General features: G+C 41.6%; 1 protein-coding gene across 1 annotated transcript in view; it reads right to left on the bottom strand.

Moving 5' to 3' along the window:
- Nucleotides 1-433: 433 nt before the first annotated feature.
- Nucleotides 434-20,112, bottom strand: part of LOC133559487 (actin-related protein 2-B) — a 40,557-nt gene continuing 20,878 nt past the window's right edge. The window contains exons 3-9 of the mRNA XM_061911304.1: nt 19,449-19,664; nt 15,653-15,725; nt 15,420-15,556; nt 15,184-15,333; nt 7,831-7,976; nt 7,599-7,731; nt 434-1,683 (exon numbers count right to left, since the gene is read on the bottom strand). Of these exons, the coding sequence (XP_061767288.1) occupies nt 1,513-1,683; nt 7,599-7,731; nt 7,831-7,976; nt 15,184-15,333; nt 15,420-15,556; nt 15,653-15,725; nt 19,449-19,664 (1,026 nt within the window). The 3' untranslated portion in view covers nt 434-1,512. The remainder of the gene's footprint in view (nt 1,684-7,598; nt 7,732-7,830; nt 7,977-15,183; nt 15,334-15,419; nt 15,557-15,652; nt 15,726-19,448; nt 19,665-20,112) is intronic.

Raw genomic sequence — 20,112 nt, 5'->3', positions numbered from 1 at the left:
ATTCTGGGAAATGTGGTTTGAAAGTTGTTTAACAAATATCGTTGTTGGTGCTATGCCCCAGCAGTGTGTGACCAGCTATAGTGAGAGATGCAGCTGTGTAAAATTCTTCCACATATGTACCAAGTATGATGGTTTTAAAATCCCAATTTAAAAAGAAAAATTGCTGGAAATGTTCAACAAATGGCTAAAAATAAAACTATGTGCACTGCCATCCCACAGCGGTGTGACCAGCATTGAGTGAAGGATGCCAGGTTGTTGTACCTGTGTATGATCCTTCCACATTCCTACCAAGTATATTGACCGTTTTTGAAAAACACAGTTTAAAAACGCAAACAAGTGCTTTGAAAGTTTAGCAAAAATCGTTTTTGACGCGGCCATCCCACAGCAGTGTGAAATCGCCGAGTAAAGCTCCCGAAAAAAGCGCCGACCCAAGTGTCCTTATAAATCACTTTTCTTTATTTAAATCAGCGTTAGGCAATTATGCTATGAACAACAAAATAAAAACAGTGACAAAAAGAGAGCGGGACATAAAAGATGAGCTCCAGCTGACAAGGAACTGCACTTGGCACTGGATGAGACGTCCACGGAAAGAGGAAAAAAAAAAAAGAAAAAATATACACATTTACTCCAAAAAGAAAAGAAATGGAAGCACCTCCAGTATTCATCGCGTCGGCCTGCTGGGAGACAACTTCAATCTCTCAAGTTTGGGTGCCCGCCGTTTTTTCCAATCAAAACTGCCCTTCTGTAACTGGCCGCATTAGGAGGAAATATACAAGACATCATGAGGCGGGACAAAACACCCCCCACACTGGAAAGTACCATCACACATACCCATATCAAGCTTCGGCGGGGCGTCATTTTCTTCTACTTCATTTTTTTTTTTTTATAATCGCCCCTTTAAGGAATTAAGTCTTCATAAAAACACGGAGCAACTTCTGTTACCACGATACACTCCATTTGCAATGGTAGTAGTGCACAGCAACAAAACGGAAATCAAATATGCAAAACAAAAATGAAAATCCCTCTCCCGGAAAAGAAAAGCGGCTTATAAAAAAAACACAAACCCACGTGGGGGAGAAAAAAAAAGTAAAAAAAAAGTGATTAGTTGTCGCTGACAGATGCGTGAAAGCTCGTGGCGTTTGGAGGCGGACCCTGATTGTGATCTCGAAGGCGCGTACAGGTGCGAGGGGCTTCTACACTTTGCGGCCCCCGTCCCGGGTTTTTTACGCTGATTCGTCGTTTCTTATGAACTCCGGCTGAGGCGGGAGCTGTGCAAAGATGGAAGTGTTTGTCAGGGCTGGAGAGGGAGAGGGGCGGGCGTGTGAGAGGAGGAAGGAGGAGAGATCAAAAGGTGGCGGCTTGGCGTCCTCTGATGTTTGAGGAGCGTCACAAGCCCGAAGAGAAGAAGGATAAATAGATATATTCTCTTATGGGGGGGGGGCGGGAAATGTGTGTGTGTGTTGCGCTGTGCGATCATGTAATATGTGTGTGTGTGTGTGTGTGTGGGGCGCTTTATCTGACGGTGACGCCGAGTTTTTGCAGCACGCGGACGCCCTTCTCCTGGTACTCCTCCCGGGTCAGCCAGAAGTTGTCCTTGTCCTTCATGATGTCGGCCAGCACGGCCCCGCCCAGGAACACCATGTGCTTTCGCCGGGGAGGATCCTCGATGCGGATCTTAAATTTCTACGAGAGACACAAAGGATGGGGGGGGGGGAGAATGGGACGGGACACAGGAAGTTCACATCTCGAGACGCTGGCCAGAATTGTTCCTCCACGCCCTTCTCTGCGAACAACATCGAGATGGATGCAGGAAAACATGCAAAAGTTTGCACGAGATACCAAAGTGGATATCAGTATCGGACCTGCTTGGCTTTTTTTTTTTAGCTTGCCAAGGTCCCCTTTTATGCTAAAATGACTTTGTCATGATGTTCTAACAGTGTTTTACAACATTTTTGGAACAAAGGCTACATTTTTTGTGTTGAAAAAATGCGGAGGCACACCACCAGCAGAAAACATTAAAAAACGAAACTCAGTTGACAGTAAAAAGTCTTTGCCGCAATTGTTGCATATGACTTTAAAGCATAACCAACTATCAATCATCAATCAATGTTTACTTATATAGCCCTAAATCACTAGTGTCTATGTAGCAGTATAGCTCTTGTCTCAAAGTAGGTGGACTGTCACATCACTCCCTGACTTATCTTGCTGTTTTCCTGTGTGTAGTGTTTCAATTCTTGTCTTGCGCTACTATTTTGGTGGCTTTTTCTCTTTCTTTTGTATTTTCCTGTAATTCATGTCTTCCTTTGAGCGATATTTCCCGCATCTACTTTGTTTTAACCATCGAGAATATTTCAGTTTTTATTCTTCTTTGTGGGGACATTGTTGATTGTCATGTTCGGATCTACATTGTGGACGCCGTCTTTGTTCTAGAGTAAGTCTTTACTGTCGTCCAGCATTCTGTTTTTGTTTACTTTGTAGCCAGTTCAGTTTTAGTCTCCTTGTGCATAGCCTTCCCGAAGCTTCAATGCCTTTTCTTAGGGGCACTCACCTTTTGTTTATTTTTGGTTGAAGCATTAGATACCTTTTAACCTGCACACTGCCTCCCGCTGTTTCCGACAGCGACAAAGCAATTGGCTCCCGGCTGCCACCGACTTACATGGAAGAGTATTACACGGTTACTCTGCTGAGCTCTAGACAGCACCGACACTCAACAACACGTCATTTGCAGACTATAATTACTGGTTTGCAAAAAATGTTTTTAACCCATATAGGTAATTACATACCATATTTTTCTGACTATATGTCGCAGTTTTTTTCATAGTTTGGCCAGGGGTGTGACTAATACTCCGGAGCAACTTATGTGTGAAATTATTAACACATTACCGTAAAATATCAAATAATATTATTTAGCTCATTCACGTAAGCGACTCGTCGTATAAAATTTCATGGGATTTAGCGATTAGAAGTGAGAGACTGTTTGATAAACGTACACCATGTTCTATATGTTATAGTTATTTGAATGAGTCTTAACATAATATGTTACGTTAACATACCAGGCACCTTCTCAGTTGGTAATTTATGCGTCATATAACGTACACTTATTCAGCCTGTTGTTCACTATTCTTTATTTATTTTAAATTGCCTTTCAAATGTCTATTCTTGGTGTTGGGTTTTATCAAATAAATTTCCCCCCAAAAATGCAACTTATACTCCAGTGCGACTTATACATGTTTTTTCCTTCTTTATTATGCATTTTCGGCAGGTGCGACTTATGCTCCGAAAAATACGGTAATCTCCCACGGCACACCAGACTGTATCTCACGGCGCACTAGCGTGCCGCGTCACAGTGGTTGAAAAACACTGATCTAACAGATCCTGTTTACTCTCGCTCAAACACTCGTTTTTGACAAGCGCTCCGCTTTGCCCAGAAAGATTTGCCAACTACAAGTCAGTTATAGGCGTTTGATCCCTTCGTTCAGGGGTCAGCATGCAGCGCTTCAATGCCGCCCTAGTGGCTCTCAGGAGCATTTTTAAAAAAGGATTGGAAATAGAAAAAGATGGGTGGGAAATACAAACAAATAGTTTGTTTACATGTAAAATGTTCCACTCTTTGTTTGCCTCATTTTGTCCATCAAATGTTTTGTACTGTGTATAAATGCACAAAAGTGCATTTTGTTGATGTTATTGACTTGGCATGCTAATCAGGCATATTGGTCAGTGCACGACTGCAAGCTAATCAATGCTAACATGCTATTTAGGCTAGCTGTATATACATATTGCATCAGTATGCCTCATGTGTAGCTATATTTGAGCACATTTAATATCCATTACTTGTTTCCTCTTTGTATATAATTTAGTTGTGCATGTTTGAACAATTTCCCTTGTGGATCATTAAATGTTTTGTCTAAGTCTAAGTTTCATGACACATTATCTGTGTGTAATATTGGCGGCATTTCAGATAGTTGTGTGCCATGTTGTTCCAGACCGCAGCAAACATTGCCCAGCTTGCCAAAGATTGTAATAAGTTTATAAAAAAAAAAGAAAAACTGGCGTTTCCTTCAACTTGAACACACACTTCAATACATTCAGCTGTTGAAAGCCAGTCAATTCCAGGAGTTATCTCACCTTCTGAGTAGCCTATAATGTTGTAAAAATGTGTAGAATAAATATTACCATATTTTTCGGATTATAAGTCTGAGTTTTTTTTCATAGTTTGCGACTTATAACGAATAATCTTGTTAATAATCGCGAGTTCAATACAAAGAATGCTCTAAATGCTCTTGTCATGTGTCACGCCAAGTCGTCAGATGTGTGGAAGTTCATTCATGGTTTGATACAGGAGCGTGCAGACTGACTATGGGATGTCCAAGTGCACATAGAGGCAGCCGGTGTGTGCACGATTAACATCTGCAACATCAAATGGACTAAAAGGGGAGTCAAAAAAAAAAAGAAGAAGAGGAAAGCGTCGTCCTGGGAGATGTTTGAATCGAAGTTTGAACCCAAGTGAGTGCAAGCACGGGCGCGTCACGCCTTGCAGCCATTTGTAATATTCCTTGAACATCAGCGAGTCTAAAGTCCTTCGCCTGTGAAGTCACCATAGAGGAGACTCATTGAACAGCAAAGAAACAATTGTGCAATGTCATTTTTCTTTGGCTTTTTTGTACCACTTATTACAAAGGGATCAGCCTTTAGGATAAAAAGAAGCGTTGTGATACATGTTAGCACTTGCCAGCAAAGTCAAGATAGTTTTGCTGTTAACTTCTTTTGACATTTGTTAGAAATGTTCAAATGTCACTTAACAGGTAATAAAAGGATTTGGTGACAGTTTGACAGTGAAACATATTGTTTTATATTACTTTACTTCCTGTGCAGGTAAAGATTTTCGAAATCCAATCAAAGGAGGATATGTCCAATTTTAGAGGGACATAATTTGAGCTCTAAATGCATATTGAGGTTGAGTCCTAAATGAAACGTCGATAGCATCGATACTGCTTGATGGAAGCAATGTTTGTCAGTTTTCCTCTAAAGGCCTTAGTGGCCACATGTGTGGACAGCACCTTTTAGCTCTTATTTCCAAAATTGTGAACACTACTTAATAGGGGTCTTATGCCGACATTTGGACATTTATACTGCTATCTGGTGGTGTCAGAAGGGTATAACATTCAATGGAGTTTGGAAAAATAAAAAAAGTGTAAAAACACGTTTGTAAAGTACATCATATCAAAAGATGATTTTTAGTTTTTATTCTAATTAGGGTCCAATAAGCCTAAATAGCAAAGAGGAATAAAAAAAAAAAAGCATGGAAACAATACACTTGGGCCTTAAGAGGTTAAGTTTATTCCCTATGGCTGAGCGATACACGTTAGGAAATACTTCGAGGTTACATGTGCGGTGCTCTTGGGGGTTTAGAGCAGTGTTTCTTCGCCATGTTGGGCCACAAAAATACATGTTTCCCAGCTGTGATCAGTGAGGGTACTCAGTTGTAATACACCTTTCCACCACTTGTGGCAGTAATGACAATCTCAAACAGACACGCGAAGTCTGGAGATAGAGACATAAGGAAAGTTGAAGCGCAAAAATGACTAAAATGGTGAAACTGTATTTTCATTTGCACTGTAGTTTTATTGGCAGTTTTTTTAAATAAACATATCCTTTAATATTATTATTATATTTGTTAGTTTTTATTTAATTTTAGCACTTCTTAATTGTATGTACAATGCACAAGTTAAAGTTAAAGTACCAATGATTGTCAAACACACAGTAGGTGTGGCAAAATTATTCTCTGCATTTGACCCATCACCCTTGATCACCCCCTGGGAGGTGAGGGGCCAGTGGGTAGAAGTGGTGGCCGCATCCGGGAATAATTTTGGGTGATTTAACCCCCAATTCCAATCATTGATGCTGAGTGCCAAGCAGGGAGTTAAATGGGTCCCATTTATATAGTCTTTCGTATGACTCATGAACTCACAACCTATCGATCTCAAGGCGGAAACTCAAACCCAGGCCTCGGCAATTATTTTGATTCGGGGGCCATATTTAGAGAAAAAAATGTGTCTGGGGGGCCGGTACATCTATTTTTGGAACACTAATACAAAACCTCACAATAATGTCTGATTGAATGCTGAAAACATGACAAAACGCCTTAAAAAACGTAATAACATTTTTCATATTTCTATGAACGATCAAACACTGAATATTGACAAAATATAAACGTCACACCCCCGTTCGATTGACATATTTTAATTTCAAGTGAAACGCAACAAAAATGCAACAAATGCAAAGGGTATAAAATAAATCCACCTACAATCTGATACATCACTAAGCTTTAGAACTTTGTTGTGAAAAATCTCCTTCCGCGTCTGTGGAAACGCTTCCCACCCACACTGTTTGGTGCCTCGTCTGAGCTGCTGTGACGTAGATTATTACCATAGTAACTAATTACATTAGCGTAGTAACTAATTACCGTATTTTTCGGGCTATAAATCGCAGTTTTTTTTCATAGTTTTGCCTGGGGTGCGACTTATACTCAGGAGCAACTTATGTGTGAAATTATTAACACATTACCATAAAATATCAAATAATATTATCTAGCTCATTCACGTAAGAGACTAGACGTATAAGATTTCATCGGATTTAGAAATTAGGAGTGACAGATTGTTTGGTAAACGTATAGCATGTTCTACATGTTATAGTTATTTGAATGACTCATTCATTATTTATTTTAGATTGCCTTTCAAATGTCTATTCTTGGTGTTGGGTTTTATCGAATACATTTCCCCCAAAAATGCGACTTACACTCCAGTGCGACTTATGTGTTTCCGCTTCTTTATTATGCATTTTTGGCAGGTGCGACTTATACTCCGGTGCGACTTATACTCCAAAAAATGCGGTGGATGCCCATAGTAACTGGTTTATCATCCATAAGCGCAGATTCCAACCATTGAAACACTTTGTATAGTTGAAGACTGACATCACTGCAAATCCTAATGGCAGCTACACTTTCCATCTTAAACATCTACAAAAATTTTTGGGGAATGTCCAGATTGAAAAGCTTAACGAGCCCAGGTCTGCTCTAACCACAAGGCCACAGCGTAGGTACTAGGCCACTGAATTTGGTATCAGCTTGAAAAAAATGATTGTGCATTCCTAGTTCATGCATCTTTTCCGTGTTTTTACTACTTATAGTCATGATCAACATATTTTGCGCACAAAATCATATCATGACCTTGGAACATTTTAAAAAGCATCAGCATTACTGGCCCTGTATTTACTTGGTATGAGTTTGATACCAAAATGCGCAGTATCACCTACCCCCGACTTTCTGACAACTGAACAAAATGTTCTTATCTCCCCTTAAACCCTTTAATGTGTCATTATATGGGAACTCAACGACGGTGTGAACCATTGGCACCACCTGGTGGCAATAAGCTGCACTGCACTAGTTTGAATTGCATGCAATGATTGTGTCTTTCTGACCAAGGTGGTTTAATGAGGGCAATAAGAAGGGTGAAAGTGATCAACTTGCTAATGAAAAAGTGTTTGGAGACCCTTTCGCGCAGGAGTAGGTTGTGTTGATATGCACAAATCTTGTTTCTCACCGAGAGCTTGTCCACGTCTCCCTTCAGCACACGCTCCAGGTACAGCTGCTTGAGCTCCCTCTCCAGTCGCGAGGGCAAACCCGGATACATGGTGGATCCTCCCGAGAGCACAATGTGTTTGTAGAACTCAGGCCTGGGGAGGAAAAGAATGGGTACCAAAAGTACTGCTGTCTCTTTTTATTTTAGCGGTCTGAACAGTTGGGGGTGGGGGTCCAGACGGCGTGGCGCTCACCTGGTGTCGATGTCGGCCGCCTGGATGGTGTTGAAGAGCAGCTCGGCCACGCCGACGCCCTCCACGTTGATGAGGTGGGGCTGGAACAGAGCCTCCGGGGCCTCGAAGCGCTCTCCGCCCACCTTGATCACACGGCCATCTGGCAGCTGGAGACGCGTGGGAGGTTGGAGATGAAAAGGAAGGGAAAAAGCGGTCAGGTTTTGAGCACATATGATAAAGCAGTGATTTTCAACCACTGTGCCGCGGCACACTAGTGTGTCGTGGGGAAGTATGCAACTTCACCTAATTGGTCCCAAAAATATTTTTTGCAAATCAATAATTAGAATAATGTGCCGTTGTCTAGTGAAGTGAAGTGAAGTGAATTATATTTATATAGCGCTTTTCTCTAGTGACTCAAAGCGCTTTACATAGTGAAAACCCAATATCTAAGTTACATTTATACCAGTGTGGGTGGCACTGGGAGCAGGTGGGTAAAGGACACAACAGCAGTGACTAGGATGGCGGAAGCGGGGATCGAACCTGGAACCCTGAAGTTGCTGGCACGGCCACATTACCAACCGAGCTATACCGCCCTATAGTGCCTGCACTGTGTAGAGCTTGGCAGGGTAATCTTGTAATACAGCATATCAGTACGTGGCAGCAGGTAGTTCATTGCTTTGTAGAAGTCGGAACACGTAGAGGGTGGTTTGTCGTGATCCCAATATGCAGAGCACAGCGGGAGACAGGGTGCAGGTAAAAAGGTATGCAACACTTAAACCAAAAATTAAAAAAAGGCAAGTCCCGCTAGGAAAAGGCACTGAAGCATAGTGCAAACAAAAGTAAAATTGAACTGGCTACAAAGTCGACAAAAACAGAATGCTGGACGACGGCAAAAACTTACAGCGTGTGGAGCAAAGATGGCGTCCACAAAGTACATCCGTACAAAACATGACAATCAACAATGTCCCCACAAAGAAGGATAGCGTACGCACAAACTTAAATAGTCTTGATTGCGAAAACAAAGCTGGTGCGGGCAATAGCACTGAAAGGAAGGCGTGAAGCTGCTACGAGAGAACACCAACAAAACAGGAAGGGTCACCAAAATAACAGCGCAAGAAAGGAACTAAAGCACTACACACAGGAAACAACAGCAAACTCAAAATAAGGCACGACAACCTGGTGGAGTTTAATTTTTTAACCTTTTCTGCTGGTGGTGTGCCTCCGGATTTTTATCAATGAAAAAAATGTGCCTTGGCTCAAAAAAGGTTGAAAAAGACTGTGATAAAGGATGGAAGGTTAAAGCACAGATAGAGCGTGTGTGTGTGTGTGTGTGTGTGTGTGTGTCCGAGTATAAAAAGGCTTCATTCAGACATAAGCGCCCAAGAGGAAGTGGAGCCCGGTTACGGCCGCAAAGTGGCTGCGCAGGAAATGATGTCACGCACTCGGTCCGAGGCCGCGCTCACATTGCCCTCCTTGTTTCGCCCCGCCGCTTACGCGAGCTCGCCGTCGCTGCCGCGAACCCAAACACACACACACACACACGGTCACAGTGAGCTCAGAGACAACAGCAGCTCGCCAAGGCGTGCAAGCCACGCAGACTGCGGGAGCTGCGTTTGGATTCTGTGGTTCCCGTCGCATGGGGGGGAGGGGGGTACTCGGAAAGAAAAGCAAGACCGCCCCCCAAGCCAGATGTTTGAACGTCAAGCAGCAGCGCTAACAAACACCATTAATTAAGTCTCCTGAAAGAGAGCCCATGTCGTCTTTACGCGGCGTTGGTGCTTTTAGGCAGAAATAGCGAAGACAGGCGGCCATTTTTCATCAAAGGGTAAACACCCCAGATCCCCGGCAGGCTACAAATATGCTGCTTGTGTAAATAACAGGCAGCACGTTAAAACACGCTTAAACACTTTAGTAACGGTGCTGTTTATTAACAGAAGCAAGAATTCTGGTTGGTAACTTTGCTCTTGCGTTTTAAACTTGCGTTTCTAATGTGGTTTCTCCCAGATTGCAAATATACTGTAAATTATATAATATTAGCAGCTACTTTTTTTCCTCCTACGCTTTGAACCCTGCAGCTTACACAACCGTGCAGCTAATAAGAGGAGTTGTTTTTGCTGACGACCAAAATGAAAATAGTTTAAACAATAAAATAAAAAAACACGCTAACACATTGATATGGTGTGTTATTGTTTATGCTATGGCGCCATCTTTTGGAGATTACCGTATTTTTGGCTGGGGGGTGCGACTTATACTCTGGAGCAACTTACCTGTGACTCTGACGTAAGCGACGTACCAACAGAATAGGAAGCGGCGCATTGTCTACCTTTGGAGTTGGCAGAATTGTTTAGAAGCGACACCGAGGAAGAAGATTTCATTGAACTTAGCGATTTTGGTAAACGTATAGCATGTTCTATATGTTGTAGTTCTTTGAATGACTCTTACCATAATATGTTACGTTAACATACCAGGTATGTTCTCAGTTGGTTATTTATGCGTCATATAACGTACACTTATTCAGCCTGTTCACTATTCTTTATTTATTTTAAATTGCCTTTCAAATGTCTATTCTTAGTGTTGGATTTTATTAAATAAATTTCTCCCCAAAATGCGACATATATATGTTTTTTTCCTTCTTTATTATGCATTTTCGGCAGGTGCGATTTATACTCCGGAGTGATTTATAATCCGAAAATACGGTATGTTAAAACTGACTTTTAACCGGAAGTAGAAGCGCCGTTCAATTTGTTTTGTATCGGTTTCGCAAATTCCCCAGTATATTCACTAAAACGTCATCGTGTAGTTACTGTTTAGCGAGGTAACTTGGGGTGACATAGCTCGGTTGGTAGAGCGGCCGGGCCAGCAACTTGAGGGTTGCTGGTTCGAATCCCGCTTCCGCCATCCTAGTCACTGCCATTGTGTCCTTGAGCAAGACACTTTACCCACCTGCCCCCAGTGCCACCCACACTAGCTTAAATGTAAAAAAAAAAAAAAAAAAATTTAGATATTGAGTTTCACTATGTAAACCGCTTTGAGTCACTAGAGAAAAAGCGCTATATAAATATAATTCACTTCACTAACTTGCGTTACGAGCAGTTACAGGACAATGACTTCTGTTATGTTTGCTCAGCTGTTTTACTGCCATGTCACAGGCGGCCTTTGGAAGCAATTAAGGTTTTAAATAAACATCTGCAGAATCTTTCTGTGTAAAACACTCATTTCGCAATGTGTATATCTGCGGCTAATATATGGGAAAAAAATAGTTTCCCCCGAAAATGTATCTGGTGCGGCTTATATACCACTGCGCTCTATAGTTCGGAAAAGCGGTGGGGGCGTGGCCAATACGACATATTTATGAAGATAAATTTAATTGGCAATGATGCATTTATTTTCTTTAAAAGGCTAAACAAATGTTTTACATATATTTCAAAACAAAATCTGTGTTATTAGTATTTTCACATGTTTTTCTTACATTGTTTTGCTCTATTTTTCAATTATTGCTGCTGAAATGTAAAAGGCTGAACTTTAATCTGCCCTCTCTGAATGTCGGAGTTTAGTTTGCCAAATTTGTTAATAGTCTTCTGAAAAAAAGAATAATTTTTTTTTCAGGATGAAGGACAACCGCAGGACACACAGACATACGATCGTTCACATTCACAATTATAGTCTCCAATGAAACTAACATTTCTATTTTTGAAATGTGAGAGGAAGCTGGCTTACCCGGAATTAACCCACACACGCAGGGGCGTTCTCCCACACAAAGGTTCAAAGACGCACACGGCATAGATTTAGACATTCTCTGTAGTAATGTCAAAATTAGGGTAGTTTTCACGGGCTTGAAAAAAAATGCAATTAATTAACATAAATACCTTTCCCTTCAACTTTCTCTTCTTACTTTTGCTGAGATCAGCTGTAGCACTTATGCTGACAGGCAATTTACATGCACGTTTTTCAAGATAAAGCATAAATCCATCCATCCATCATTTTCCGCTTATCCGAGGTCGGGTCGCGGGGGCAACAGCCTAAGCAGGGAAACCCAGACTTCCCTCTCCCCAGCCACTTCGTCTAGCTCTTCCCGGGGGATCCCGAGGTGTTCCCAGGCCAGCCGGGAGACATAGTCTTCCCAACGTGTCCTGGGTCTTCCCCGTGGCCTCCTACCGGAACATTTTTAAATCTTAGATGCTTTTAAAACTAATTATTAGAGATGTCCTATAATGGCTTGCCGATATCCGATATTGTCCAACTCTTAATTACCGATTCCGATATCAAGCGATACCGATATATACAGTCGTGGAATTAACACATTATTATGCCTAATTTTGTTGTGATGCCCCGCTGGATGCATTAAACATGGTTTTCCAAAATAAATCAACTCAAATTATTGAAAAAAAATGCCACCATGGCACTGCCATATTTATTTTTGAAGTCACAAAGTGCATTATTTTGCCTCAAAACAACAACTTGGAAATTGGGGCATGCTCTAACTAAGAGAGCATGAGGAGGTTGATGTGAGCAGGATGGAGGGGGCGGAGTTTTGGTAGGGGGAGGTGGGGGTGTATATTGTATCGTCCCGAAAGAGTTAGTGCTGCAAGGGATTCTAGGTATTCGTTCTGTTGTGTTTATGTTGTGTTACAGTGCGGATGTTCTCCCGAAATGTGTTTGTCATTCTTGTTTGGTTTGGGTTCACAGTGTGGCGCATATTTTTAACTGTGTTAAAGTTGTTTATACCGCCACCCTCAGTGTGACCTGTATGGCTGTTGATCAAGTATGCATTGCATTCGCTTAGGTGTGTGTAAAAGCACATATAGGCCTACTGAGGATGTCATAGTAGATTGTGTTGTGGTTTGTGCAGCCCTTTGAGACGCTAGTGATTTAGGGCTATATAAGTAAACATTGATTGATTGATTGATATTATGTGTCTGGGGCGGCACACTGTTTTATGGAAGATAAACGGATGTGACGACACGTTGTAGAGGAAGCTAAATGCAGTGCCTTTAAGGAACGCCCCCACTATTGTTGTTCGGGTGGAAATCAGGAGAAATTCGGGAGAATGGATGCCCCGGGAGATTTTCGGCAAGGGCACTGTAATTCGGGAATCTCCCGGGAAAATCGGGAGGGTTGGAAAGTATGCTGATGGATAGTGCCCTCCCCATTCTGTGACATAGGAGCACAATCCATCATTCATGTCACGTCGCATGGGGGCACTATCCACCAAACGGGTTTAAATAAATAAATAAATGGGTTGTACTTGTATAGCACTTTTCTAGCTTCAAGGTACTCAAAGCGCTTTGACACTACTTCCACATTTACCCATTCACACACACATTCACACACTGATGGAGGGAGCTGCCATGCAAGGCACTAACCAGCACCCATCAGGAGCAAGGGTGAAGTGTCTTGCTCAGGACACAACGGGCGTGACGAGGTTGGTACTAGGCGGGGATTGAACCAGGGACCCTCGGGTTGCGCACGGCCACTCTTCCACTGACCCACGCCGTCCCGTTTAGGCAGCAAAATCAGTGCCTTTAAGGTTTATTGGCGCTCCGCACTTCTCCCTACGTCCGTGTACACAGCGGCGTTTTAAACAGTCATACATTTTCCTTTTTGAAACAGATACCGATAAATTCCGATATTACATTACATGCGTTTGTTACGTCTCGTCTCGATTACTGTAACGTATTATTTTCGGGTCTCCCCATGTCTAGCATTAAAAGATTACAGCTGGTACAAAATGCGGCTGCTAGACTTTTGACAAGAACAAGAAAGTTTGATCATATTACGCCTGTACTGGCTCACCTGCACTGGCTTCCTGTGCACTTAAGATGTGACTTTAAGGTTTTACTACTTACGTATAAAATACTACACGGTCTAGCTCCAGCCTATCTTGCCGATTGTATTGTACCGTATGTCCCGGCAAGAAATCTGCGTTCAAAAGACTCCGGCTTATTAGTGATTCCTAGAGCCCAAAAAAAGTCTGCGGGCTATAGAGCGTTTTCCGTTCGGGCTCCAGTACTCTGGAATGCCCTCCCGGTAACAGTTCGAGATGCTACCTCAGTAGAAACATTTAAGTCTCACCTTAAAACTCATCTGTATACTCTAGCCTTTAAATAAACCTCCTTTTTAGACCAGTTGATCTGCCGCTTCTTTTCTTTCTCCTATGTCCCCCCCTCCCTTGTGGAGGGGGTCCGGTCCGATGACCATGGATGAAGTACTGGCTGTCCAGAGTCGAGACCCAGGATGGACCGCTCGTCGGGACCCAGGATGGACCGCTCGCCTGTATCGGTTGGGGACATCTCTACGCTGCTGATCCGCTTGAGATGGTTTCCTGTGGACGGGACTCTCGCTGCTGTCTTGGATCCGCTTGAACTGAACTCTCGCGGCTGTGTTGGAGCCACTATGGATTGAACTTTCACAGTATCATGTTAGACCCGCTCGACATCCATTGCTTTCGGTCCCCTAGAGAGGGGGGGTTGCCCACATCTGAGGTCCTCTCCAAGGTTTCTCATAGTCAGCATTGTCACTGGCGTCCCACTGGATGTGAATTATCCCTGCCCACTGGGTGTGAGTTTTCCTTGCCCTTTTGTGGGTTCTTCCGAGGATGTTGTAGTCGTAAAGATTTGTGCAGTCCTTTGAGACATTTGTGATTTGGGGCTATATAAATAAACATTGATTGATTGATTGATACATTTTAAAGCATTTATCGGCCGATAATATCGGCAGGCTGATATTATCGGACATCTGTACTAATTATAGTCAATAGTACCAAAATAATAGACAACAAACAGTATATCCATTCATACAATATATTTAATTTGTTTTCATGTAAAAAAATCTAAATTTTTTACGGTGTGGTGGCTTTTATTTTGCCGTGGCGGTGGGCCACAAACTAGTAGATGTAAGCGAAACCCTGGTAAAAATTGCAATATTTTTGTCTAATAAATCCAGCTCAAAATCTTAAAAGCAGCAGCAAAATGACAACATAAGAATGGGCCTGAAGTACATGTGGAGTCTGATGTCTCGACAGTCGTCTACCAACTACAGCAAGGCTTTTTAGGTTAACGTTAAAGTTAAGTTAAAGTACCAATGATTGTCACACACACACTAGGTGTGGTGAAATTAGTCCTTTTGGATTTGACTCATCCCCTTGTTGACCCCCTGGGAGGTGAGAGGAGCAGTGGGCACCAGCGGTGCCGCACCCGGGAATCATTTTTGGTGATTTAACCCCCAATTCCAACCCTTGATGCTGAGTGACAAGCAGGGAGGTAATGTGTCCCATTTTTATAGTCTTTGGTATGACTCAGCCGGGGTTTGAACTCACAACCTACCGATCTCAGGGCGGACACTCTAACCACTAGGCCGCTGAGTAGTAGTTCTTACCGTGTAGGACTCCACCAGCACGGTGGTCTCCAGCGCCAGCTTCTGTTCCTGCTCGATGTTGTAGCCCACGTAGCACAGTTTCTCCTTCATCATGCGCACTGTCTCAAAGTCTGCAGAGTGGTTGAAGGCATAGCCTCTCAGGAGCAGCAACTGCACGACACAATAATGATTGGGAAGATGATGATAACCATAGACCTTAAAAAATAAAAAATAAACTAAGTGTTTTGAGTAGACACCTTGATGAGGTAGCGGGTGATGTCCCGCCCCGCGATATCCAGGCGTCTGGTCAGGTGGGGCAGGCTAAAACCCTCGTACACTGGGCAGATGTGCGTCACACCATCGCCCGAGTCCACCACCACGCCAGTCAGAAGGCCTGTAACACCCAAAAGGCACGTTTAGCACGCTCTTACAGCACATTTCAATTCACAAGGGGTGCTCGTAATACTATTAATGAACCCTGAGCCCCCACCTTGAGCGTACAGCGTCAGCACGGCTTGAATGGCGATGTAGACTCCTGAAAACTGGTAAGTCTCAAACATCACCTGCACGTTGACCAAGAACATGAGCAAGAGAAGTTAGTTAAAAGTCCCATATTTTGCTAAAACGTACTGTGTCTCTAGAGCAAGGGTCCCCAACGTGGTGCCCGCGGGCACCAGGTCACCCGTAAGGACCAGATGAGTCGCCCGCTGGCCTGTTCTAAAAATAGCTCAAATAGCAGCACTTACCAGTGAGCTGCCTCTATTTTTTTAAATTGTATTTATTTACTAGCAAGCTGGTCTCGCTTTGCTCAACATTTTTAATTCTAAGAGAGACAAAACTCAAATAGAATTTGAAAATCCAAGAAAATATTTTAAAGACTTGGTCTTCACTTGTTTAAATAAATTCATTTTTTTATTTTGCTTCTTCTAACTTTCAGAAAGACAATTTTAGAGAAAAAATACAACCTTAAAAATGATTTTAGGATTTTTAAAACACATATACCTTTTAAATTGCTTCCTCTTCTTTCCTGAAAATTTAAATCAATGTTCAAGTTTTTTTTTTATCTTATTGTAAAGAATAGATACATTTTGATTTAATTCTTCATTTTAGTTTCTGTTTTTTCGACGAAGAATATTTGTGAAATATTTCTTCAAACTTACTATGATTAAAATTCAAAAAGATTATTCTGGCAAATCTAGAAAATCTGTAGAATCAAATTTAAATCTTATTTCAAGAGTGGATTTTAACCAATTTAAAACATGTCATCAAAATTCAAAATTTAATCTTAATCAAGAAAAATTACTAATGACGTTCCATAAATTATTATTATTATTTTTTTAATTCGAATTAGCTAGTTTTTCACTTAATTTTTTTCCGGTTAAATTTTGAATTTGAAAGAGTCGAAATTGAACATAAACTATGTTTCAAAATTTAATTTTCTTTTTTTTCGTGTTTTCTCCTCTTTTAAACTGTTCAATTAAGTGTTTTTTTAATCATTTATTCTCTACAAAAAAACCTTTCGTAAAAGGAAAAAAAATGTATGACGGAATGACGGACAGAAATACCCATATTTTATATATATAGAGATAGAGATAGAGAGAGAGAGAGAGAGAGAGAGAGAGAGAGAGAGAGAGAGAGAGACAGAGAGAGAGAGAGAGAGAGACAGAGAGAGAGAGACAGAGAGAGAGAGAGAGAGAGAGAGAGAGAGAGAGAGAGAGATTTGATTATTAAAGGTAAATTCAGCAAATTGGCTATTTCTGGCAATTTATTTAAGTGTGTATCAAACTGGTAGCCCTTCGCATTAATCAGTACCCAAGAAATAGCTCTTGGTTTCACAAAGGTTGGTGACCCCTGCTCTAAAGTCTTTTAATAAGCACCAAACATGAGAGAAAGCATCTTTATGACTTGGTTGCTACACTTTTGAGAGAAGAAACGCTGAAATGCTCGCTTTTTAAGCTATTTATGAGAAAAAACTCACGTTCCCATACATTATACTCCTCTCTGCCCTGGGAACACCCACCACCCAAAGAAACCAGGCTTTGCTACTGATCTTAAAATAAAGTTCTGCCAATTATCAGTCACCTACAGATAAAGGAGCTGCAAATTAGATTTTTTTTGGTCTTCAGCTAACATGCTAACTAAAGATGTCCGATAATGGCTTTTTTGTCGATATCCGATATTCCGATATTGTCCAACTCTTAATTACCCTTTCCAAAATCAACCGATACCGATATATACAGTTGTGGAATTAACACATTATTATGGCTAATTTTGTTGTGATGTCCCCCGCCCCCCGGATGTATAAAGGATGTAGCAAGGTTTTCCAAAATTAATCAACTGATGTTATGGAAAAAAACGGGGGGTGTATATTGTAGCGTCCCGGAAGAGTTAGTGCTGCAAGGAGTTCTGTGTATTTATTGTGTTCTGTTTATGTTGTGTTACGATGCGGATGTTCTCCCGAAATGTGTTTGTCATTCTTGTTTGGTGCGCATATATGTAACAGTGTTAAAGTTGTTTATACAGCCACCCTCAGTGTGACCTGTATGGCTGTTGACCAAGAATGCCTTGCATTCACTTGTCTGTGAAAAGCTGTAATTATTATCTGATTGGGCCGGCACGCAAAAGCAGTGCCTTTAAAGTTTATTGGTGCTCTGTACTTCTCCCTATGTCTGTGTACCACTCCGTACAGCTGCGTTTTTATTAAAAAGTCAAAAATTGTACTTTTTGAAACAGATACGGATAGTTTCCGATATTACATCTGTAAGCATTTATCGGCCGATAATATTGGTAGTCCGATATTATCAGACATCTCTAATGCTAACATAGCATGATGTCACAATGTAAGTCACATGTTAACATGCAGCTCACATAGCTATGCTAGTGTTGCTTATGCAACACTCAATGTTACGTTGCTCAATGTGACATATGGCATGTATTACGTCGGACAGGTTGCAGTGTTACCGCGTATATGTAAAAAGTAGATATATTGCCACACATACACATAGCTCATTAGCATTAAAGCTACAGACACACAAAATTGTGTGTTTCTAGTAGGGCTTGAGCCTACTATGCCCTCTTCGAAGCAGCCTCGATCCCTCAAACGTTCTTCGTCTGGGTTAAGTGAGTGAGGTGCAGGTGTCTGCTGAAACACCAGGGGACTGTGTGTGTTTTCTGTAGAAACCATGACACCCGGACTATTTATTAGCTTGTTTGCTTCCTTCGTCAAGAAGGAATGGCGATTAAAGAGTGTTATTGCACCTGGAAGTAAAGGACGTGTTACAACAATCACTTCAACTGCAAATGTTGATGCGAAATCCGAGAGGTTGGTACCTGGGTATCAGCGGTACCGTTGTTCGATACTTTTATGTGTTAATACATTTTTTGATAACATTTTAATGTTGTTATTCTGACATTTAAAAATAAGCTGATTATAACTGTGCTGTCCAGTTATTATATCTTGTTTTCTTATTACCGTACATATAAGTCTTATTTGCAATAAAGTTGCACTTCCGAGACATTGGGTAGCAATACTGTATAGGCTATCTATGGTATGTTGTCTAACCAGAAAGTAGCTTTTTGCATGAAGCTGAATACGTTACGTTGTGCCTTGCAAAGTGTTTATACTGCAAACATTGTGCTTATTAAAAAACAGTTGTTTGATTGTAAAAATTCATCTTAGTTGTAGTTTTCATCACCAAATCTGGAGGTTTTGAAATTGCCATTTAAAATGACTAAAGCTAATAGTAGTGTGTCTATAGCAAAAGCAATTTAAATTAGCATAGAGCTAGCTCCCTTTCAGTTTGAACGTTTTCTACCAAGCATACTTGATTTGTTGGTGTTGAAAACTGCAACGTTACTTAGAGGGAGTGGGGTTAAGTCCGTTCTGAGTGCTGCTTGAGTGATTGTTTACGTGAGTCGGTGTTTACTTTGCAACAGGACGTGACGTGCAACAAAAGTATCAAAATATGTAACTGTTTGATTTGATGTGAATCCATACTCAGTATTACTGAGGGAGTGCCTATAAAATTACCAAATTTGGTGCCCATTCCAAGTTGCACACCCTATGTACGAGCTGCATATAAACAGGAAATAATGTAGTATACTTGAGACATGAGGATGCACCTTTTTTGGGAGGCGCTCGCCACACTGGCACATCGACGCAGACTTTACTAATAGCACTTTTAAACTCTCTAATTTCCAGCATCGAGGATTTCTGAGGCAGCCGTACCACTTTTTTCACTTGTGACCTTTAAACAACAAACAAGTTCATTCGGAGTAGTGCCCACCTCTATGATTTTCTCCCGGTTTTTAGTAGGATTCATTGGAGGCTCGGTAAGCAGGATCTTGCAGCTGCGGGAGTCGATGTTGAGCTTCTCCGGACCGAAGGTGTAGTCCCACAGGTGCTTCATGTCGTCCCAGTTCCTCACGATGCCGTTCTCCATGGGGTAGTTGACCTCCAGCATGGAGCGCAGCTCGCTGGCCTCGTCGCCCACCATCAGGTCCTGCACAATCCATGACGTTGAGACACATCGTTTGCACAGTAAATTCCGGACTATAAGCCGCTACTTTTTTCCTATAGTTGGAACCCTGTGGTTAATAAAACGGTGCGGCTAATTTATGGATTTTTATTCGCTGACGGCCATAATGCAAAAAATGCTCATAAAACACATGCAAATACATTGAAAGGGTGTTTTATCGCTTGTGCTGTGGCACCATCTTTTGGACGAGTTTGTTTACTTCCGGTGTCGCTGGGTAAATTGCCAGTGTTTCCTGCCGTTCAAAGCTTTGAAACAGAAGTAAAAGTGCCTTTCTGTCTTAAAATCGTTCGTAGCGTTTCTACTCGCATGAAATCTTCATTCATCACTCCAAGTGTCTGTAGGAGTGTTTTCATGCATATTTTGTACGCGTTATCATGATGTAATAAAATTAGTGTTATTAGCATGAGCTAAT

This window comes from Nerophis ophidion, linkage group LG09 (assembly GCF_033978795.1).
Source record: "Nerophis ophidion isolate RoL-2023_Sa linkage group LG09, RoL_Noph_v1.0, whole genome shotgun sequence".
In the NCBI taxonomy this organism is placed as follows: domain Eukaryota; kingdom Metazoa; phylum Chordata; class Actinopteri; order Syngnathiformes; family Syngnathidae; genus Nerophis; species Nerophis ophidion.
The sequence above is the reverse complement of the archived record's forward strand: the minus strand, read 5'-3'. Positions and strand labels throughout refer to the sequence as shown.